General features: G+C 38.3%; 1 protein-coding gene and 1 pseudogene across 6 annotated transcripts in view; one reads left to right on the top strand and one right to left on the bottom strand.

The window, feature by feature from the left end:
* LOC131791135 (paramyosin-like) overlaps nucleotides 1-19,910 on the top strand; it is a 28,616-nt gene extending 8,706 nt beyond the window's left edge. For 5 of the 6 annotated variants that reach the window (XM_066173660.1, XM_066173658.1, XM_066173659.1 and 2 more), the window contains 5 exons: nucleotides 7,847-7,940; nucleotides 8,098-8,379; nucleotides 9,556-9,666; nucleotides 13,034-13,543; nucleotides 18,229-19,910. In XM_066173660.1, the coding sequence (XP_066029757.1) occupies nucleotides 7,913-7,940; nucleotides 8,098-8,379; nucleotides 9,556-9,666; nucleotides 13,034-13,543; nucleotides 18,229-18,254 (957 nt within the window). In that variant the 5' untranslated portion in view covers nucleotides 7,847-7,912 and the 3' untranslated portion in view covers nucleotides 18,255-19,910. Of the gene's footprint in view, nucleotides 1-409; nucleotides 1,012-7,846; nucleotides 7,941-8,097; nucleotides 8,380-9,555; nucleotides 9,667-13,033; nucleotides 13,544-18,228 lie in introns of those variants that run through there. The other variant, XM_066173663.1, reaches the window with a different exon arrangement.
* On the bottom strand, nucleotides 13,825-15,757 carry LOC136283892 (uncharacterized; annotated as a pseudogene).
* Nucleotides 19,911-20,260: the final 350 nt, after the last annotated feature.

The raw sequence follows: 20,260 nt of genomic DNA, 5'->3' as shown, positions 1-20,260 counted from the left end.
ATTCGTTGGTGTCGTACTTTCAAGTGGCTAAATCGTGTATAAAAGCCATGTATTGGGTGTATTTAGTGTGGAGGTACAACTTTTTATGACATCCACGGTACTAAAGTATTGATAGGCTTCTTCACACGTCATTTTATATATGTGTATAACAATTTAAAGTATTCTCTTTGAAATTGAGACAACGCGTGTTATTTTTTGATTAATGGGCAAGTTGCAAAGGGATTTGTACTCTAGATCAAATAACGTTTCTTCGTATAGATTTCGGAAATTCTAGAACGTGAGAACATCCAACAGATCGACTGAAATGCGAAAAGACCAGAAACGCTTGTAAATTATTCCAAACTAAGAATGCGTAATCGAGTGATCCCAGAATTACTAGTGAATTAGTTTCCGGAGTGATCTGGCAAAAGGAGCAAATATCTGTGTCTGAAACGTCGATCTTAACAAGAAAAGAGTTTTTAAACCTGAATCTCTCTAAAAGGAAACATAAATTGAAAGTTTCTAAACAGTTTGACGCTTAGTGTGCATCCCTGGATTTCCTAAGTAATTAATAGATTGACCTCCAGATAACCCTCTTTATCATATAAACTACGGTGTTATGCAAGGATTTCCAGCCCTGAGAAAAGCCGTAACAACACACGTGAAATACGATATTTTTCACATGTGTATGATATCGCCAATCGGCTGCTTACACGTCACTCGCCTTTCGCGCCACCCGGTCAGGTTGATGAATGAACGGCAAACCCTTCACTATTTTCAATCCAGGGTCGTTTGTCGGAATCTTTTCGCATTATGGCTGCTAAAACACTGAAAAATCCCTATCGCTTATAGACAGTGACGTTCAAACTTGCCTAGAAGGAAAAGAAATCAAAATATGAAGAGGAAAAACTGAAAGTTACATATTCAGTGTCTTTGGTAATGGCATTTCTCGCGGCTGAGAACGAGAACCGACAACTGGATGATTTACCAAAGGCCAATTTTGGCCGTGTACCTGAAAGATTTCTTCTGTCGGTAAGGACCAATTCAAATAAGAATTTTGTATATTGAAAATTAGGCCCATTGTTTTTGTAGTGATTCAACGCATGTTTTCATCTTGAGTGCGCCAACGCACTTGACGATTTTTATGCGGGGATTGTCGATCCTTTTATTTTCATTCCTCAATAAAGTTGACTTTTCTTGTCAAGTAAAGGGCTATTATGTTTATATGATAAACAAATGACAAAAAAGTTTTCTTCTCGTGTTCAACTCACATCTCACTCGTGAACTATCGAGTTCAACATTCGAAGAGAAATCGGATCAATATCAGTATCTGGGCAACTGCCCACCTACCCCTCCCCTAACCCAACATTAACTTGTTATCAATTGACTATTGTTGAGTTAGGGGAGGGGTAGGTGGGCAGTTGCCCAGATATTGATATTGACCCGAGAAATCCATATCTACGCGCGCCCTTGTATTATTCTCTACTTACGTTATTGAATTAACAGTCTCCGAGACAATTTTGCTTGACTTTTTTCAAGACCTGTGCATTTCTTATTGATGAAGATTTTTATGCAAGTTGGTTCGGTCTGTTGCTCAATTTGAGCCCTTTTCAGGTTTTTGTGCGTCGAGAAAGTTAATGTTTGTAAAGCAGTTAACTGCAAAGGACACTCCACAATACTTTAGAAAGAGGAGCCTTAGTACCCCTAGGTAACATTTTGCCATTTATAATCAGCATCGGTAGAATCTTATAATCCGTTTCAAAAGTTCTTGTCTCTAGACAGGGAAGTACGCACTTGATCCCAAAGGAATTTCACATGTTCAAAATCAGAGATGAACGCGAACATCCTTTGAAATTCATGTCTGTATAAGTGTCGTTGTTACGCGGTTTTACATTCCAAACTTGCAATTTCTCTCAATGACGAAATGAATGGAACGACTATGTGTTTCGATATCAACTCTTTTTGGTCATGTTTCGTGGCTCGCATGAAAAGAATACTTACAAACAGAACCTTTGTACACAACAACTGAGCTACCAAGCCACAAGTTAGGCGCCAACCAAATTTTAGGGGATTCTTCTTTTCTTCTTTCCCTTTTTCATTTCTAAGCTTCATTTTCATCCACCGGCCAAATCAAATATTCTTCATCAAAAGTTGTTATCAAATTTCTTTACGGGAATTTCTTACTGGGGAGCGCGATAATGCCTGACCAATGACTCTTGCACCGCCACATTATCACTTTTCCTCGTTTTCTCGACCGTCAACTCTTGTTTTGTCGCATTATTTCTTGTTTATTACTTATCTCGGTTTATTTATTTCTTTCGCCATTTTTCAATTTCAATACACTTAGAATTATTGCGACTCTTTTTAAGTCACAATTTTTGCTCAAATGATGTTTACTTTCGGAAAAATGTTTGTGCTTGTTCATCGTGGTAGAGTACAATAATGATAAAGTATTATCGTTTGTCTCACGATGTGGTCACTTATGATGTGAATCGCGACGTTTCGATTGCATTCTGCTAGTCTTCATCATTAGAAAGCAGGATGCTCCGCTGTGATTGGTTGGTTTTTGTGTTGAGATCCACATACTTCCAGTATAATGGATCGATTTACGATCAACAAGAAGGCGCAGCTATGGGGAGCCCGGTTTCCGCTGTTATTGTTAGGCCCTAAATAGAGAGTTTTGAAGAACAGGCAATAACTTCATCATCCTACAAGCCTAGGATCTGGAAACGCTATGTACACGACACTTTACCATCCTGGATCGTTGAAGCGTCGATAACTTCTTACAGCATCGCAACAACCAGCAGCCCGCTTCACCAAGGAGACTGAGAATGACACCAAACAAGGGAACCTGACGGCCGCCTCACCATCAGCGTATACAGGAAGCCCACGCACCCTGATCAGTACTTAGTGTCGTGTCTCCACGAGGGCGCCAAACACCTCGTAACGAAATTCCTCGTAGTAGCTTAAGAATTGGAAAGACTGAAACAAACGGAAATGGAACAATAGTGGGAATCCTTATGAATGCTCTTAACGAGATAGGAAGGAAAGGCGTCATCCAAAAACTGAGTGGCATATAATCTCCTCTTGTAAAGGAAATCTCTCAATACCAGGTTTCTCTAGATCTATTTACTTTCATAACGAAAAAAACTGAACACCTATGTAGGAGAAGATCTTCGAACGAAAGTCTTTGTGACCTTGTCAAGGAGGCTTCATTTTAGACGTAGATCGCGCCGCGAACAGTTTTTATCATGTAAACTACGGTGTTAAACAAGGATTTCCAGCCCTGAGAAAAGCCGAAACGACACACGTGAAAAAGCATAGTATATTTTTACGTCTGTTTGATATCGCCAATCAGCTGCTGACACGTCGCTCGCCTATCGCACCACACGGCCAGGTTGATGAGCGAACGGCGAGGCCTTCACCATTCTCAATCTGAGGTCGTTTGGCGGAATCTTTTCGGATAATGGCTGCTGAAATACTGAAAATTCCGCGCCCGTTCGAAAATTCCCTGTACGCTTTCGGCGAATCAGAAAAGAGATAGTGAGTTGAATGTATAATAATATCCAATAGCGGGTGAAGATTCAAAGTGTTCAAAGTCTACCTGGTTTCCAAGCCTCGTCTTCCGAGTAATGTCTCCGTTAGCAGGATGTTTTTAAAATGTACAACAAAACAATTATTGATCTCGGCTTTCGCATGATATTATGAATTATCAAACCTCATGCCTTCAGCTTCGGCAGATAACTCGAACCTCGGCATTGATAAGTCATGATAATTGCTCATTTTTCTCTTGAAGTTGAATGAACGACAGTAAGAACTTGAACACACTAGTCAGTGTTTGATGGGATGATAAAAAGGTTGACTGTGTCAGTGTAATTACACACGTAGAGGATGTTATCTAGTAACTGAATTTTTTTCATTTGTTTGAATTTTTTAACTGAGCAGTGAAGTAGGCAAGTCTTCACCAGAATACGAACTTATGAACTAGTTTCTTTGATTCAAAAATTTCTCCTTGAGTTCCCCCTATTCGACGGTGTGTGATGACAGGAAGATCGTAACGAAGTTGCTGAATCGCAAAAATGCATTGATTCAAATGCAAATTTTCTCTTTAAATATACCAAAATCTGTCAGAGTTTACAATAGGTCTTTGAGTTCTCGACTGGCTACAACAACATTCTGAGGTAAGGCATCATGTGAGTTTCATTATCTGAAAGAGCAATGCCGTAAACGTTCTAGAAAAGTTACTTTTGTTGTGCGCAATCAGTCAGGATCAATTTCAACGGTTAGCCTTACCTTAAGAATAATCAGTATATGGTTTGAACCTAGGAGTAACTGTCGATCGTGTAGTCTGATCGCCGGGGGAGAGTAGTCTTGAAAAAGATTGTTGTCGATAACGTAAAAGTCACTGACATGTGGACAACCTCAGGCAGGGAAAAAAGTCATAAGAGACAAGTTATAGCGACCTAAGAGGGGCCTTAGAATCTCTAGAGTAACATTTTGTTGTTATTTGTTAGCATGAAGAGAACCTTATCATCCGTTTAAAGTATGCGTGTCTCAAGACGAGGAAGTAGAGACTTCATCCTAGAAAGTTTATATGTTCGAGATCGGAGAGGAACCCAAAAACCCTATCAAATTCATGTTTACAAAAGTCTGTTCTTGTGACACGATATTCTTTTCCAAACTAGAATTTAGTTCTATGGAAATACGCCAGCAATGGCATGAAAGACAACTTAAATATTACGACAGTGTGTTCTGTTATTAATCCCCTTCGTCATACTTCGTAGCCCGCGTTAAAGAATGTCAACAAACAGAAGATTAGTGCACAGCAACTGTACACGTGACAAAATGCTGCGACCAATGGGCAAAGCTCAGCCAAGAGCTGCTTTTCGTTGCCGAATTCTCTTTGCTAGTACCTTATCAAATAATACTTTGAGAAGGTTAACTTGATACCGGGAAAAGACAAATGCTGCGATTCAATCGATTGATTATGTAGACGTAATTGCTATAATATGCGGACAACTTTCATAATGAAAAGAAACATAGCAACCACCTTCAATAAACTTTGTTCATAATGAATAAGCCAATAATCGGATCCTTCTGTTTGCGCAAAGATTTCTGGGACCGCCACATGGCAAACATTACAACTCGCTAGAGAGAAATGGTTTTTTCAACGTCCAAAAAAACGATTTTGGTGAGAGATCATCGCTTCTTTGCCGCTGTTTTATCAAGAATGGGTGTGGGTAATAGTGATACGAGGGTAGCGCAAGGTTGTGTTCGAACAACCGTGAAATCAGTAAAATCTAGCGATAAACTGTTCTCTATGCGCATGGGTTACGGTGAAATTAACATTGCGTAATGATCTCGAGATTTGGAAATATTAATTATAAATCGCCATGAGATGACCAAATAAAGCCTTTTCAGTTTTTTTTACGTGTGTTAAGTCTACTTCTTGCTTTTTCCTTAGCTTGGTAATTAAAAAACAACAACAACATAAAACGCTACAACAGTTACCTCGAGGCAGAAAGGATTGAAATGGTGTGCTTGAGCATTAAATATTATCGGGATACATTAAGTGATTAAACACCTACATTGCCTCTTTGTTGTGATCAATGAGAACGAACCAGCGTTGATAATCGGCTCAAAACTCAACCCTTTCTTATGCGACGATGAGTAGGTACAAATGGATTGCTTAAGGAGCGATGCACAACTGAATATATGTCCACATTTTCTGCCAGAGTTCCCGTGATCTTGCTTTTCCTGACAAGACCCTCCGAGGAGTTCGAAGAGAAAAGTAGCGGCTCAAAAACATTCGGATTTCTCTCGACAAACTGTCACTTGACCTAGGGATTTCCTTTTGTTTTTTACTGCTTGTTTCATCTTTCCAAAAACAATTTCCATCTCCGCTGCCGGACGACGGCTTCTCTCCTTTAAAGACGTATATTTTCAGACATCGTAAATTGTTTATTCAATACGTTGACAAGTATAAAAACAGGCTTTACGTACAAAAATGCAACTGAAAAGACTTAACTGAGTTATTTCCCTGCGATTTATGGCTAATTTTTTTAATATGTCGAGACCATTACGCGATGACGATTCCACAACAGATCTTTCGCAAGAAGAGAAGTTAATCGGTGTATTTTATAACATTTTTAGTGGTAATGCCAACAAAAAACTTCACTTCCCTCGTATCAACATTATCTTAATCCATTTATAATGAGACTGGCAGCGAAAGAGCATTGATCTCTCTCCAAAATCGTTTTTTTGACGTCGAAACAACCTTTCGCTATATCTGATTTCCTTCTAAGGGCCTATCTACACGTTACGACTTTGTCGCATGCGACAAGCTTACGACAGGCTTACGACACGAATTGTTTCGTGTAAATCAAACCTACAACTTGCTTACGACTCTTAAGTCATGTCGTAGGCCTGTCGTAAGCTTGTCGCATGCGACAAAGTCGTGCCGTGTAAATAGGCCTTAACACCTTGGCGATCCCAGAAATCTTTGCGCAAACATAAGGATCCGATTACTGGCATCTCATTCATTATCATCGCAGGTTCCCCCCTTTGTATCATATAGGATATAGGGAGGCGAGACTGTTTCACAGATTGAGAAGTTGTGAGAAAATGAAAAATCAAAACCAACGGGGCTCTGGAATTTTGAAGAAATTGAAACAATTTATGACTGTCCAAAGATGATACTTACCATCGCACAGGATGCCCCACATAATCAATCATTCGTAACCATTGAAGCGGGTAAAATGAATGGTTTGTGAAATTACGTGGCATCTGGCCATAACTTGTGCATTGGAAGAATTTCAAAACTCTGAAGGTACGAATGTGATATTTAAAAAAAAATCCATATTAAAACGAACATCCACGGGCCAAATTAAATATTTTTCATTAAAAGTTGTTATTAAATTCCTTTACGAGATTTCTTACTGGGAAGCGTGATAATACCCGACCACTGACTCTTGCACCGCCACATTATCACTTTTCCTCGTTTTCTCGACCGTCAACTCTTATTTTGTAGTATTATTGCTTGTTTATTGTTTATCTTTGTTTATTTATTTATTCTGCCATTTTTCAATTATAATACATCAGTAGAAATAAAAGGAATTACTGATACGTTAATATAACATAACATAATATAATATAATATTATTGAAAACTTAACATTTGGCGAGGAAACCTGTAGAGAAATCAAGAAGCTTATGTGGGCTACAGGCTTCTCATATTTTACAAAAGTGAGGTATTAGTTAAATAGCGTGATTCAGGTATAAAATATTCTAGGATAAAAAGGAAAGAACCCACGCACAGAAAACAACAGACACTCAAAGAAACATTCAAGCTACTTTTAAGCAGCTTGATAAAAGAAGGAACAAAAAGGAAGAGGGAAATCAACTCAGGAGTAATGTTCGCAATTTAGACTTAGATAGGGAAAGTGTGCCAACATTTTGTATTTCTATATTGAGAAAATTGAAAACTTTAGGTCCTTGGAAACAAAACGCAAACTGTCTAATATTTGTTCTGAAGGGCGTATATAAAAGGAGTTGCTTTTTCTGGTGTAATAGCAATGACTGCTCTTGAAAACGAAAATAATCTTTCAAGAGCATCGGGAAGATGGCCAATCTTGAACAATTAAAAACATAATCTTCCTAATTGGAATCGATATATAAAGTGTAGATTGAGAAGTTTCAACTGCTTATATGTTCAATACGAGCGATAAAAGTACCTGTTGATATAATTCGTACCATCTTTTTCTGAAGTAGGATAATACTTTACATTGAGTTCCCCGAAAGATAAAACAGAAGGCTTGATCGTGGATTAATTGCAATCCTTACATAAGTGTATTTTTTCTTTCCTTTAGCTAATTTAGCCAAGTCAGAAGCTGGAAATAACCAACACGGGATTCAATACCGATTTTTTTTGACGGATGGATGGTACAGAAGCCAGCAATGAAGGTTTTATGTTCATAAATTCATAAAACGGTATCAGTGTTACTCAATATCCCTTCCAAGTCGTTACTTGTTATTAATAAATACGGTGTTCGCAGTTATAATTGTTGCGGCTCTTTTTAAGCCACAATTTTTGTTCAGATGATGTTTACTTGTTTTGCAGCCACCCCTAGTGATATACCATCTGAACAGGCCCCTGTCACTGAAATCCAGATATTTGCAATATGTGGTGCAGTAGGCGTAAACTGGAGAGACCTGGGTACAGTCTTAGGGATTGAATCAGACACTATGGATGATATTAATGATACTCACGATGCATGCCGTGAAAGGGCACGGAAAGTGCTTCTAAAGTGGAAACAAAAAGAAGGAAGTGAAGCAACAGTGGAAATCCTTAAAAATGCTCTTGGAGTGATAGAAAGGAAAGACGTCATCGGAAAACTGCGTGGTATGTAATCTCTTGAAAAGGAAATCTCTCAATATCGGGTTATCTGGATCTATTTACTTTCATAACGAAAAAACTAAACACCTATGTAGGAAAAGATCTTCGAACGAAAGTCTTCGTAGCCTTGTCAAGGAGGCTTCATTTTAGATGTAGATCGCACCGCGAACAGTTTCTATTGTGCCTGCTGTGCCTTCCTTATAGGATGGCCGGAGGCGCTACGTGTATTGTGTCGTACAAGTCCGTAAACTTCCTTCAAGACCTTCGCGGTTTTCAAAATGGTAGAATATCATGTCGAATCATGAGACACTCATAACGTCTCTTGTGACTCGTCCTGGTTCAGCTCAGACACTGGCCATCATTGAACGAATCTGATCGAATTTCTTCGGATTCATTTTTAGTTTTGTCGGGTTAAGTTCGGTATATTCTCAGGGTCTCATCTCTGCATTATGACATTGTTATCGATTTGAACGTAAAAGATATGTCGTCGAACGTTCTCAGATGTGCGTTTTACTCTAAACATTCTAACATATCCTTTGAGGAAGAATGGAAATTGAAAGGAAAAAAAGGGAAAAAGAAGAGAAAAGACAACAGAAAGTTGACGCGGCCAGGGCTCGAACCTTAAGATCATACTTTCGGACTCGAAAGGAGTAGGTACATCCATCCTGCTGGGTACGAATAGCGTGCAAATGTTGGTTAAGTTATGTGTTTGATAGAAATTTAATACACGAACCTATTGGATTAATTTACTGCCCTTGGCCTGTCAATTTATCAGTGCATAAGTCTGTTCTAGACAAGTCCTCCTTTTGTCACAATTTTGGCTTTGACAAGAGCTTTTCATTTACACCTTTACATTTTATACCATGTTGTTTTTCAACTGCAATACTCTACAACTATACAACGGTAAGCACATGCGGTGCCTTTATATTAAGTTAAACCAAGAAAGGGGTATCTTAGGGTTGTGTCTGCGCACGGTTTTTAAGGTTGAAGCATAGTCATGGAGGCTTAAAGCCCTTACACTCGAGTCAGATCTCCTCAAAATAATTGAAGAAAATTGAACTAGTTCACCACTGCAATTGCATATGCCAGCATTTGAATAATTGCTCGGACAATGTTAACGGCTTGAAGAGCCAGCAATCTTACTACCATGTATATCTACAAATCTTGCCCCTTTTTACCTAGTAAATAGAACTGTGAAGAAAAGGTCAAGCTGCGCTGGAGCAGTACGTGGGGAAAGCCAAACACGAGAGGCTGCAACAATGGATGGAGTACAAAGACAACCTTTGAGGGATGGTAAGTTGCTACTGCACAAAATTGTGAGAGCCAGGTCACATTAGTACCCTTCTTAGGTCTTTTAAAGGGATCAACTGAAATTTGGTGATGAATGAATTACTTGGTTTTACAGCTGTAAGAGGACGCGTTTTTCTCCTTGAAACAGAGGCAAGTCCTTCATGTAGCGGGCACCTCGGTGGGGAAGAGGCTTGGGGGCCTTAAGCCATATTAAAGAAAGTAATCGAAGGGTAAATAGGGTAAATAGGGTAAATAATAATAATTGTAAATAATAATAATGGAAGTGTGTGGCATATTTTATTCTGGATTTATTGATAATGAGTTTAAACGGATCAGTTTCTCAAGAGTAGAAACGCCAGTAAAAGTTTTAAATTAAAAACGTTTGCTATTTTCAAGCGAATCTAACGGCACTTGGAAAAGATTAGAAATGTGCAGGAGAGCATGCCCCTGACCCTTTTGCTAACGGTCATGCCTCCCTCCAAGTATGTCCAATACTACAGCTTGATACAAGTCGTCTAATGTATTCACGAGTTGTCTAATATATTCACGAATCGTCTAATTTATTCACGAGTCGTATAATGTATTCACGAGTCGTGCGACCCGTGCCCCTCACAAGGGAGACTAACAGTTTTTCACCTCACACCACTGAGCTCTGATGGTATTACGTCGATTCGTACGAGTCGTACGATTCGTCAAACCATGAATATTCATTGCAGAAACCATGAAAACGAAACGAGTCGTAAGGCTGTGCTGTCTATCCATGAATGTCATTAGGGAGACTAGGAAAACCACCGCGCGAAGTGCACAAACAAGAAGATCCTTGAGTATTCCTCGTTCTAAAAGCACTGCGTGAAGTGCACAAACAAAGAGTATTCCTTGTTCTAAAAGCACCGTGCGAAGAGCACAAAAACCAAAGTATTCCTCGTTCTAAAAGCACCGCGTGCAGTACACAAATAACAAGTCTATTTCTCTTTGTTCCAAAAAAAGGCCCTGCTCGTAATGCACAAACAACCACTGCATTTCTCGTCTTAGCAAAAAGCACTACGCAAAATGGACCAAATAATTTCCTTTAGGAATGGTGTTTTCGAAGCCCTTTGGGCTGGAGGGTCGGCGGGGAATGAAATAATTTCTTTCTGACTTTCATAGGTGGTATTCATAGATAATTTTATTTTAAAAGAAAACTTGTCACCTATAATTTGTTATAAATTGCAACTTCTACAGAACTTTGTCAAAGGAAAAGGATAGAAATTTCTATTATTATCAAATCACAACCGAAAGTAATGCGAATTCTGTTTCAATACAATGCAATATTAATGAGCGGACACATTCGACGCACGCGTCGGAACACCGAATACATGCAACGTGACCGTTGAAACGATGATTAAGGAAGAAAAAAGAATGCTTATAAGTTTTTCTAAGAATGTACTTGATTTCGAAGGCATACCCTTAGCGTTTTGCGTAAGCATCTGACTACGGCTTTTGACACCGGTTGTTTAGCAGCAATATTTTGTGTTGGTGTGAAAGATTACTCAAATGGAATATTCATTGAAAACGCCACTTTGTAAAAGGAAAAGTATAAAAATTTTTATTCTTATCACATAACAAATAACAGTAAGGCGAACTCTTTTTTTCAATCGTATGCAAAATTCAACGCAAGTGACGAAACATCGAATTCACGTAACGTTCCAAGTTCGCTGTGATTAACCACAACGTTTGACTTTCCGTCCAAAATCAGACTTTTGGCAAAACCTACATTTCTACCTTTCAGTTATAAAGATGGCACCCATAGGTACTCCTGACATCAAAGATGATTGATGAAGCTCCTCAAAGCAAAGGTTATAATGAGTACATAAAACCTGGCTGTTAATGAACAGCAAGCTTTCTGTCTCACTACGAAACTGCTCCATGGAAACCTGCCCCTCTCCTTTGTCATCCTCTATGATTCCCAAACAGTACCGCCTCGCGACTCTTATGAAGTCGTTTACTTTTCAAAAGCTTTCTCCGATAAAATGTAACACAAACAAGAGCCTCGATAAAATAACGTTGTCTGTGAAGACGCTCGCCATTACTGACGCATCGAACAAATTTGACTGGTTCCACAGAAATAAATGATGCATATCGTTTCCATGGTTTCCGTGATGAATATTCATGAATCGACGACTTGTACGACTCGTACGAATCGACACACCACCATCTGGGTTCAGTTCTCTCAAAGTGGTGAAAAAATACATAAGTCTCCCTTATGACATTCATGAATCGACAGCACAGCCTTTCCGTAATGAATATTCATGAATCGACGAATCGTAGGACTCGTGAATACATTAGACGACTTGTATCAAGCCATGGTGTTGGAAAACCCCAGGAAATCTCATTATCACCACTGTGAGATTTTTGCATACAAAATGTGACATGATGTCTAGTTCTTGCCAAATTTTTTGATTTTTGTAATAATAGTTAATTTTTTTTTGTTCAATTCAGTCATTTGTTTTACAGTCTATGGTGATTTTTATTAGTAACGTTCTTTTAGTTGTTGTCTTTTCTGTAATCTGAGGAAGTCAGACTGCATGTTTTTTTATATTTTGGTCAAAGTTGGGCTGAATGTTAGCGCATTTATATAATGCTAAGAGCCTTATACTATCTCTTTGATTCAGCAAGGATTTTCTCGCTGGGTTTTCAGAGAAATACGAATGTTTCAAGTTTTGGCAGCCAAGTCTTCATTTAATGAGTAATTTTAAAGGTGATAATCTGGAGATTCTTTATATACAGAAAGCCGAATGTGTTCGCGTTGTCCTAATTTGGAAAAGAAACTAAGTGATATGAAAACAGAAAAAGAAACATTAAAAACCAAAATCATCCAGCTAAAGTTTAAGCAGGAAGAAGATAAGAAGACAAAGAATTAAGAAGAAAAAAGAAGGAAAGAGGAAAACATACAACTCGGCTTGTTCAACTGAAGCCGAGTCAGCTGATATTGGACGATTAGTGAATCACTAAGTGTTATTCTAATGACAAAATTTGTTTCTTAATTAATCTCATGAAATATGAAGCACGATATTCATTAGGAAAGTATGCAAAGTGTGTACACACTGATCAATCAGTTTAGAAAAGTTACTACCGTTAGGGACTCGGAATGTCAAATGTGTCATCTTTCTTTGTTTTTACAAATTTTAAACTTTTACAGTATTAGTGAATGGTCTCATCGTGTTCAATTCGTTTCACTCTCTTTTATTGTAATTCTAGTTTGTCTTTTTTCCTTCATCCAAAGCTGTTGTCCGATCGCTACTTCACTAAATTTTTTTTTTTTATAAAAGTTCTCATTGACGTAATGTTAATATCAATTGAATTATTCTAATCTGAAGGTTTTTTTATTTAGAAATGAATAGATGTTTGCAATGTCCTAATTTGGAGAGGGAAATCAACAATTTAAGAACACAAAGAGAGACATCTATAAACAACTCAAAAAAAAAGGATGAGATAATAAAAAAAAACAACACCAAAATCGCTGACTTAGAGAAAACGAATAAAATACAAGTAAATCACATAGATGATTTGACAAGAACAAGTGAAAAGATTAAGACGGAGAAAAGTAGTCTTGTGGAAGAGAAGGAAAAAATGAAGAAACAGATTGAAGAGCTAAAAGCCGAGAAGGACGAACTAAAATCGAAGTTACAAGTTCAAATGGAGAAACAGATTGGAGATCTAAAAGCCGAGAAGGAGGAACTAAGATTGAAGTTACAAGCTAAAACAGATCAGGAGGAGCTGGATCAGCTTAAGACTCAAGTTGGTGACCTGTCGAGTCAAATAGAGGACCTCAACAGAAAAGTGAAAAGCTCTGAGTCAGAATGCAAGAGGCTACAAGAGGAGCTTAAGAAGTACAAAAATCGTAAGTACATACGAACAAAGATAAATAGTAAGATTATACGAGACTTACCCTTAAGTTGAAATTTGATTGAGATTTTACCGAGTTATAAAGTGCTGGGAGATTACATGAGATAGCAACTCAGTCTTTAAAGGCTTAATGCGAGTGATTCAAGGCACCATTACGCTAATGGTGGGTGGAAGGACATGTAATCTCCCAGCACTTTATAACTCGGTAGAATCTCAATCAAGCTTCAACTTACAGGTAAATCTCGTTTAATATTACTGTTCTACCTCGTTATCGGGCAGTAAGATCACATGAGATTTTGAAGCAACATGAACATTAAGCATTGTCATGGCAAAACTTTTATTTTACACCTGTGTGTTACTTCACAGTGCTGAGTACCTTATCAGCAAACGTGTTCTCTTTAACAATTATAATAGGTTTTTTGTAATACTTAGCAAATGTTGACTCGGAGCACCAACCAGCTGTGTGAAATGTCGTCAAAACTTACTGATGTATTGTTAGCTGTAGATGTACTGGCAGCCCGTGTGCTGTGTGGTTTAAATCTGGAAGTGTCTATTCCAGAGTCAGTGAGAACAGTCTTCACCCACCGGCTTATAGTATCTCTACTAACTTTTTTTGAAAGATCTTTGATAACTAACAAACAACTGGCGTTCTGAGCCTCTTAAGTTTTGTGTTCTTGTTAAGTACTCTTTTAACGTAGATATAACACACAGAGTTTTATCTTCAAAAGCTGTAAGTTTAACAAGTGGGTTGTTAACTCCTGGTCTGCTTTGCTTCAGATGTTCCACAAGCTGGAAGGTGTAGCAATTATTTGAAAAAACCATGTAGTTGATATTCAACAAATGTACAGTCTGACCTCTTTGGCCAGAAACTAACAAAATTAACACAGCAAGTTTCAGTGTCAGTTCCTTCAGTGACATTGTATTTACTGGGGATAGAAACTGGAGATATGCCAGGACAATAGACACATCCCAAATTTCTGTGTATTTTGGTCTTGGAGGTTTTTCCTGAAAAATGCCTTTCATCAGCCTGGACACTCGTAAGTGTTTTCCTACACATGTCCCATCCTCAAGAGTAACATAGTTAGACATAGTACTTCTGGCAGTGTTGATGGCATTGTATGTAAGGCCTTGTTGATATAGAGCAGTGAGAAAGTCAAGCACAGGCACTACAGATGGTCGAATGTGATCAATTTGCCTCTGAGTACAGAAGTTTTGCCATTTTTTGATGTAGGTACCGTATTGTTTCTTTGTTCCATTTCACTATGAAGCCACGATGAGCTTTGCAGCTGCTTGTGAAATCCCCCGGTCCTGGATGGACTGCCAGACAGGAGACACGCCAGCATAGTCAACTTCTTTGTTAAGGGGTGGAGCTTTTGGGGAGAATGTGACAGTGAAAGTAGGTTCTGGTGCTTTGATTACATAAATGGAATTGAAATTATCATTCTCAGAAGTTGTGGCCACCAAACTTGAGTGGGCCAACGTGGTAAGATCATGATTCACTGAGGTACTCGTTCCTCCAAAATTCTATGTAAAAATCTGTGAATTTGACAAAAAGGTGGAAAAGCATAAAAATACAAGGAATCCCAGCTAATAGTAAATGCATCCACAAAACAAGAGGCTGGGTCAGGTTTCCAAGAGACAAACCTGGGGAGCCGTGCATTAAGTCTATTGGCAAATAGATCAATTTCTGGGATGCCCCAATGGGTGGTTATTTGTGTAAAGATCTCCCTTTTTAAGGCCCATTCAGTGCGGTCATTAAACAACCGGGACTCTTTGTCAGCCTCAATGTCTTCTTCTCCAGCTATGCGAGTTGTAGTCAATCAGGTGTTGTTATTTACACACCAATCCCATATGTCATATGCCACTTGATTGCAACTTGAAGATTTTGTTCCATCCATAGCATTAATATATGTTACAGCTGTTGAGTTATCACAAAGTATTTTGACATGCTTATTATTTGGCCTTTTACCAAAAGCTTGCAAGGCGAAGTGGATTGCCTTCAATTCTAACTCACTGATGTGCAATTGGCTTTCTGTACCAGACCACAAGTGTTGGGTGGTATCACCATCAAGGTACGCACCTCAATCCTTTTTCGACGCATCAGTTCTGATCTCGATGACAGGATTTCCATGTGATATTGGATCCTTATTTTCAATCCCCTGAACAAGATCTTCTTTTGCTCTTGGGGACAGAGATATGAGAGCCTCATAGTTACCCTTATGTTCTTTGAGGGTCAAGTTCTTTTCTATTTCTAGGTTCCCATAATGAAGTTTCCCAAACTCTACCCTAGGTAAGCTGGAGACAAGAATGCCAACTAATTGAGCTAGCTTAATGATAGTGGTTTCATGTTTATGTTGCATTGCTGTACACCTAATTCAAGCTGGTGAACAATTTCTGAAGTAATTATTTCTTCCTCTGTGGAATCAAACTGAATTTCAGGCCTTGGCCTTCGTTGAGGTGGATTCACAATCTCTAGGTGGCAGTGCTGTACCATATCCAGCATATTTTGATCTGATACTCATCCATGTTGAAACGAAATGCCTCAGTCTACCAGCAAATTTATTTGTTGTTAGACTAACCTGTATAGGGTTTGGGCTTAGTTGTTGTTGTTCTTCCCCTCCTGCCTCCTTCTGAAATGAAGGAGTGTCTGGAAGTTTAAATTCTTTGATTGCTTGTTGTTGGAATTGTGAGGACTAACATATTTCTTTCTATGCCAACCATGGTGTCGTTGGCTACTCTTAGAGCTGCTGTCCTTGGTGAACTTTGAACTCAGCCTGTTTGTGTCTAAGATATCTTTAACAACCTCTGGGAGATCATCTCCAAACAATTCAGCTGTCACTGGATTCGATGGACTGCAAAGATGTCTATAATTGAGTTATTTTTTTTTATTAAAAAAAAATAACGTCTATGTTAGCGTACAGAGAGTGGTATGTTGCTCGCACCAATCAGATCGTTTAGGGTATGTATCTCGCACCAATCAAATTGTCGCAGTAGGGTATGTATTTCGCACCAATCAGAGCGTCGTTTTTGTTCTTTGGTTCGAGAGGTGTTCAAATTTCAACGAAGGAATGAGGAATTCGGAGAGAGCGGTTCGTAAAATGGAATCATCTTTTAGAATGAGAAATGTTGCCTTTTCCGTGTTTTTAGCGTGTATTTTACTGCGCTTTATGAGAAATGCGATAATACTGGACAGATGAAAGATTTCAGATTACCTACAGTAAACGGGTTACGCATGCTATGAAAATGATGGATAGTTGTTCGAGAGAAAATGGAGTCAAAACGGGACAGTAGGTCGACTTTTAATTAACAAATAGAGAAGCCTTGACTGTGCTCTGTTCTGTTATAAAGCACGCAGGAGGTGGCTAGAGCACGAAAGAAGTGAAGGGAGAAACACGAGACGTATTCGAGTGTTTCTCCCCACTTCTTGAGTGCTTTAGCTGCTTCCTAAGTGCTTTACAACAGAACATAGCACAGTCAAAGCTTCTCTACTTGTTTTATACTAAAGAATCCGTTAAATTACTTTCAAACTTTATTTCCAAACCGAAAAACAGTGTCGTCAGCATGCTCTATACTCTCATAAAGCACGCTTCAGTAAGCCAATCAGAATCCCTGTTATAATGGTTTAAGTAATCTGATTGGCTGTAAAAGACTGAAGCTGTCAAAATGTCAAACCATCAAAGTTCAAAACCCATCAAAGTTCACCTTCTGCAATAGTTTACAAACTTAAATAGTTCGGCAGGTCGAATTTAACACTTTTGCCTGAAGGTTCTTTAGCCTCTAATGCAGAATCTGAAAGTGAAATGTTCAGTGAAATTCGGCCGAATTGTGGCTTGTAAAAACACGCAAGTTTTTTCACATAACAAGTAGAAAACAAACTGTTCAAGGCGAGTGTTTATGACTGAACGATAGCCGAATTCACCGGAAAACTCGGCTGCAGTGACTGATGTCGCTTTCCACTAAACGCATCGGAAAGGATATCAGAGTTTAAAGGATATGAGAGCAAGCTCCTATTTTTTCACTCAAGGGGCGGCCGATTTAGTTTCTAAGGCTTGCTTCACTGAGATGACCGGAGATCGCCATGATGAGCGAGCCGCGATGGACCATAGCGTGATCAGAGTCGCTCTGACACCGTCATGGCTAGTATGAATTCTAACGGTTATGCCAGTTTGGTTAAATTTTTATAATTCCTGTTTTGTTTTTGAACACAAAACTTTATATACTATAGCAGTGCTAACTTTGTTTGATTTTTATTACTGTACGTAAGCTTGCAGTCTAATAACTGAGCGTGAAAACCTTTAGAACTCGGACTATCCATTTCTTTTTCTCTTCGAGGATTTTCGTCTCTACTCACGTTATAATAACGTAAATTACAGCGCCTGACATTTTTACAAACCTTTGTTTGGTTCTTCTATTGCTACTTGCCGGCTTGCTTGTTCCGAAATTTCACTTTCAATTAACGAAAAAAAAAAGCTAGAGAGAAGTCCCGGAAAAGGTCGGACATAGTACAATTAGGGCGTAATTAAAAATTAAAATTAGGGCGTAAACTCGACAATAAAACAAGACAGAACTTTTTTCCTACTTTAAATCAAAACAAAACGATTACTTAATCAAAGGCATCTTCGAAGATTCATTACAGATTCATTATTTATCATTATTTATTTCATTATTTTTTACTCTCAGGCGTTCCCTTACCGACTGGAAATTAATTTGCCGGTAAATGTCCTGGTGTCATATGCTTCCCAAAGAGAGATGCTTCTGCAAAACTGCGTGCTTCTAGATCTTCTGATGGCCCGGGGGAAGCAAGTGACATATTAAACCATAAGAAAGGCGCCATCAGTGGAGCATCCACTCCATTGTTTCCATTGTTGTCACCATAAATTTATTTTACGGTTAATTTTTCTTCCGTCTAACGGTTAAAATTTGTCAATTTTTACGTCTAACAGCTAAATGATCGGTCATTCCCGTTTAGAACCTCATATTACAGTCTCCTGTTTGGTAAAAGAGAGTAAATGGCTGTGAACATATGTAAATCATGTATGTGAACTGCGGCTAAATAAATGAATATGGAAGCGATCTTCGCAGTAATAAACACTACTCAGTCAGTAGTAAAAATAATGCCTGAAAAAAAAATTCACAACAAGTGTTTATTACTAAGATCGCTTCCATATTCAAAGATGGTAAAGATGCAAATTTTTATGATCAATTTTTAAGGGTATTGCTTATCAGTGTCTTAGAAGCAGTTACATGAAATTGTAGACATTAAAAAGTAAGAGAATGGAAGAGTCTGCAGTTGTCCATGCTACTTTATACTAAAGTCACCGTATCACAATGGTCTAGAGTATAAGTAATACATGTAAACAATCATCTTACACGTGAGCCTTAGCGATAGAGTGTAAATCTTCGCCTACGAGTTTTGCCACGAAGAATTCATTCACATAAGAAATTAGTAGGTTATTGAATTATTCATACCCGGGTTGAAGGGAAGAATTATCAAACTTTTAATAATTGTGATAAATGGTGTAGTTTTCTCTAGTGTTATGTGGATTGTGAGTCCATTTTTAAAAGAGATCCGCATTGGTATTTCTGACGAGCTTTCAGTGGATAGACTTAAAGTGGGGAAATAAAAGATCACTTGTTTGAGTGAAGCGTTTTGTGTCGTTACGAAAAATTGTCTAAGTAAAGTCCCAGAACATTCTAATAGAACATTCTAGAACCCGAAGTCACCTAGACGTGACCTTCTGGTAAAAAGAACACTCTGGAACGTTCTATTTCTTACGTAATTATTCAAATTTAGAAACCCTGTTAATCTACTAAATTTAGTTCTTTAGAGAAGTTTCTAGATCCTTATACTTTATGTATATAAGAGCGACAGTTCCATCGAACAGAGAGAGAGATTTGCGAGGAAGCTTAGTGCTTTAAAAACAAGAAGTCAACTACGTGGAAATAAAACAGTTTGTTGTTGTTACCGACGATCCTGAGTTTTGTCTAGGAACAACCCTGCTCTACATCGACACTCGTAACATGTGTTCATCTGTTAATTGACGCACGCAGAAGGTTAATTAAAAGTAAGACTTTTGACAATGTGCTAAACAAAATTGAAGACTGAAGCATTTTTTCTCTAATTCGAGTGCTGAGGAAGGATAACTCCTGAAGACCGGGTACAAAAGTAAATATTGAGAGAAAAAGTTGTCATAAAGTCAGAAATCGCCAAACGTTGTAACTGTCGAACATTAGCAACTAAATGGGGTTGTGCAGTTCAGGTTTTATCAAAACGCAACAATCTGATTGGCCACGCTATTCGCTCTCTATTCCGCGTTAAGTAGTGAGTAACTTACCAGTGTGCGTTTGGAAACAAAATGAAATAAAAGTGTCAGCCTGTTTTGTTTAATTTGGACGACTGATAGATTTAATATAAAATTATATTATTCGCTCTTGATTTCCAAACGTGACAGGTGATTCACACCTCGCAGTCATCAAAGTTTCCCACAAGACATCTCAAGCTCATTATTCAACTATTAACCCTTTTACTCATCTTTACTTGGGGAAATTGGAACCTTGCGTGGGTGGAGGTGGGGAATTTAAACACACACACACACTCGTCATCATTTTTCCCGATAGGAATAGAATTTTTATGATAAAGTAAGTCATACAGGGATTTTGACAGGTTCTTACTTATGATCTTTTGGAGGACAGACGCATAGAAGTCGTCACC

Source organism: Pocillopora verrucosa, chromosome 10 (assembly GCF_036669915.1).
Source record: "Pocillopora verrucosa isolate sample1 chromosome 10, ASM3666991v2, whole genome shotgun sequence".
NCBI classification, from domain to species: domain Eukaryota; kingdom Metazoa; phylum Cnidaria; class Anthozoa; order Scleractinia; family Pocilloporidae; genus Pocillopora; species Pocillopora verrucosa.
This window is presented reverse-complemented; position numbering and strand designations above follow the sequence as displayed.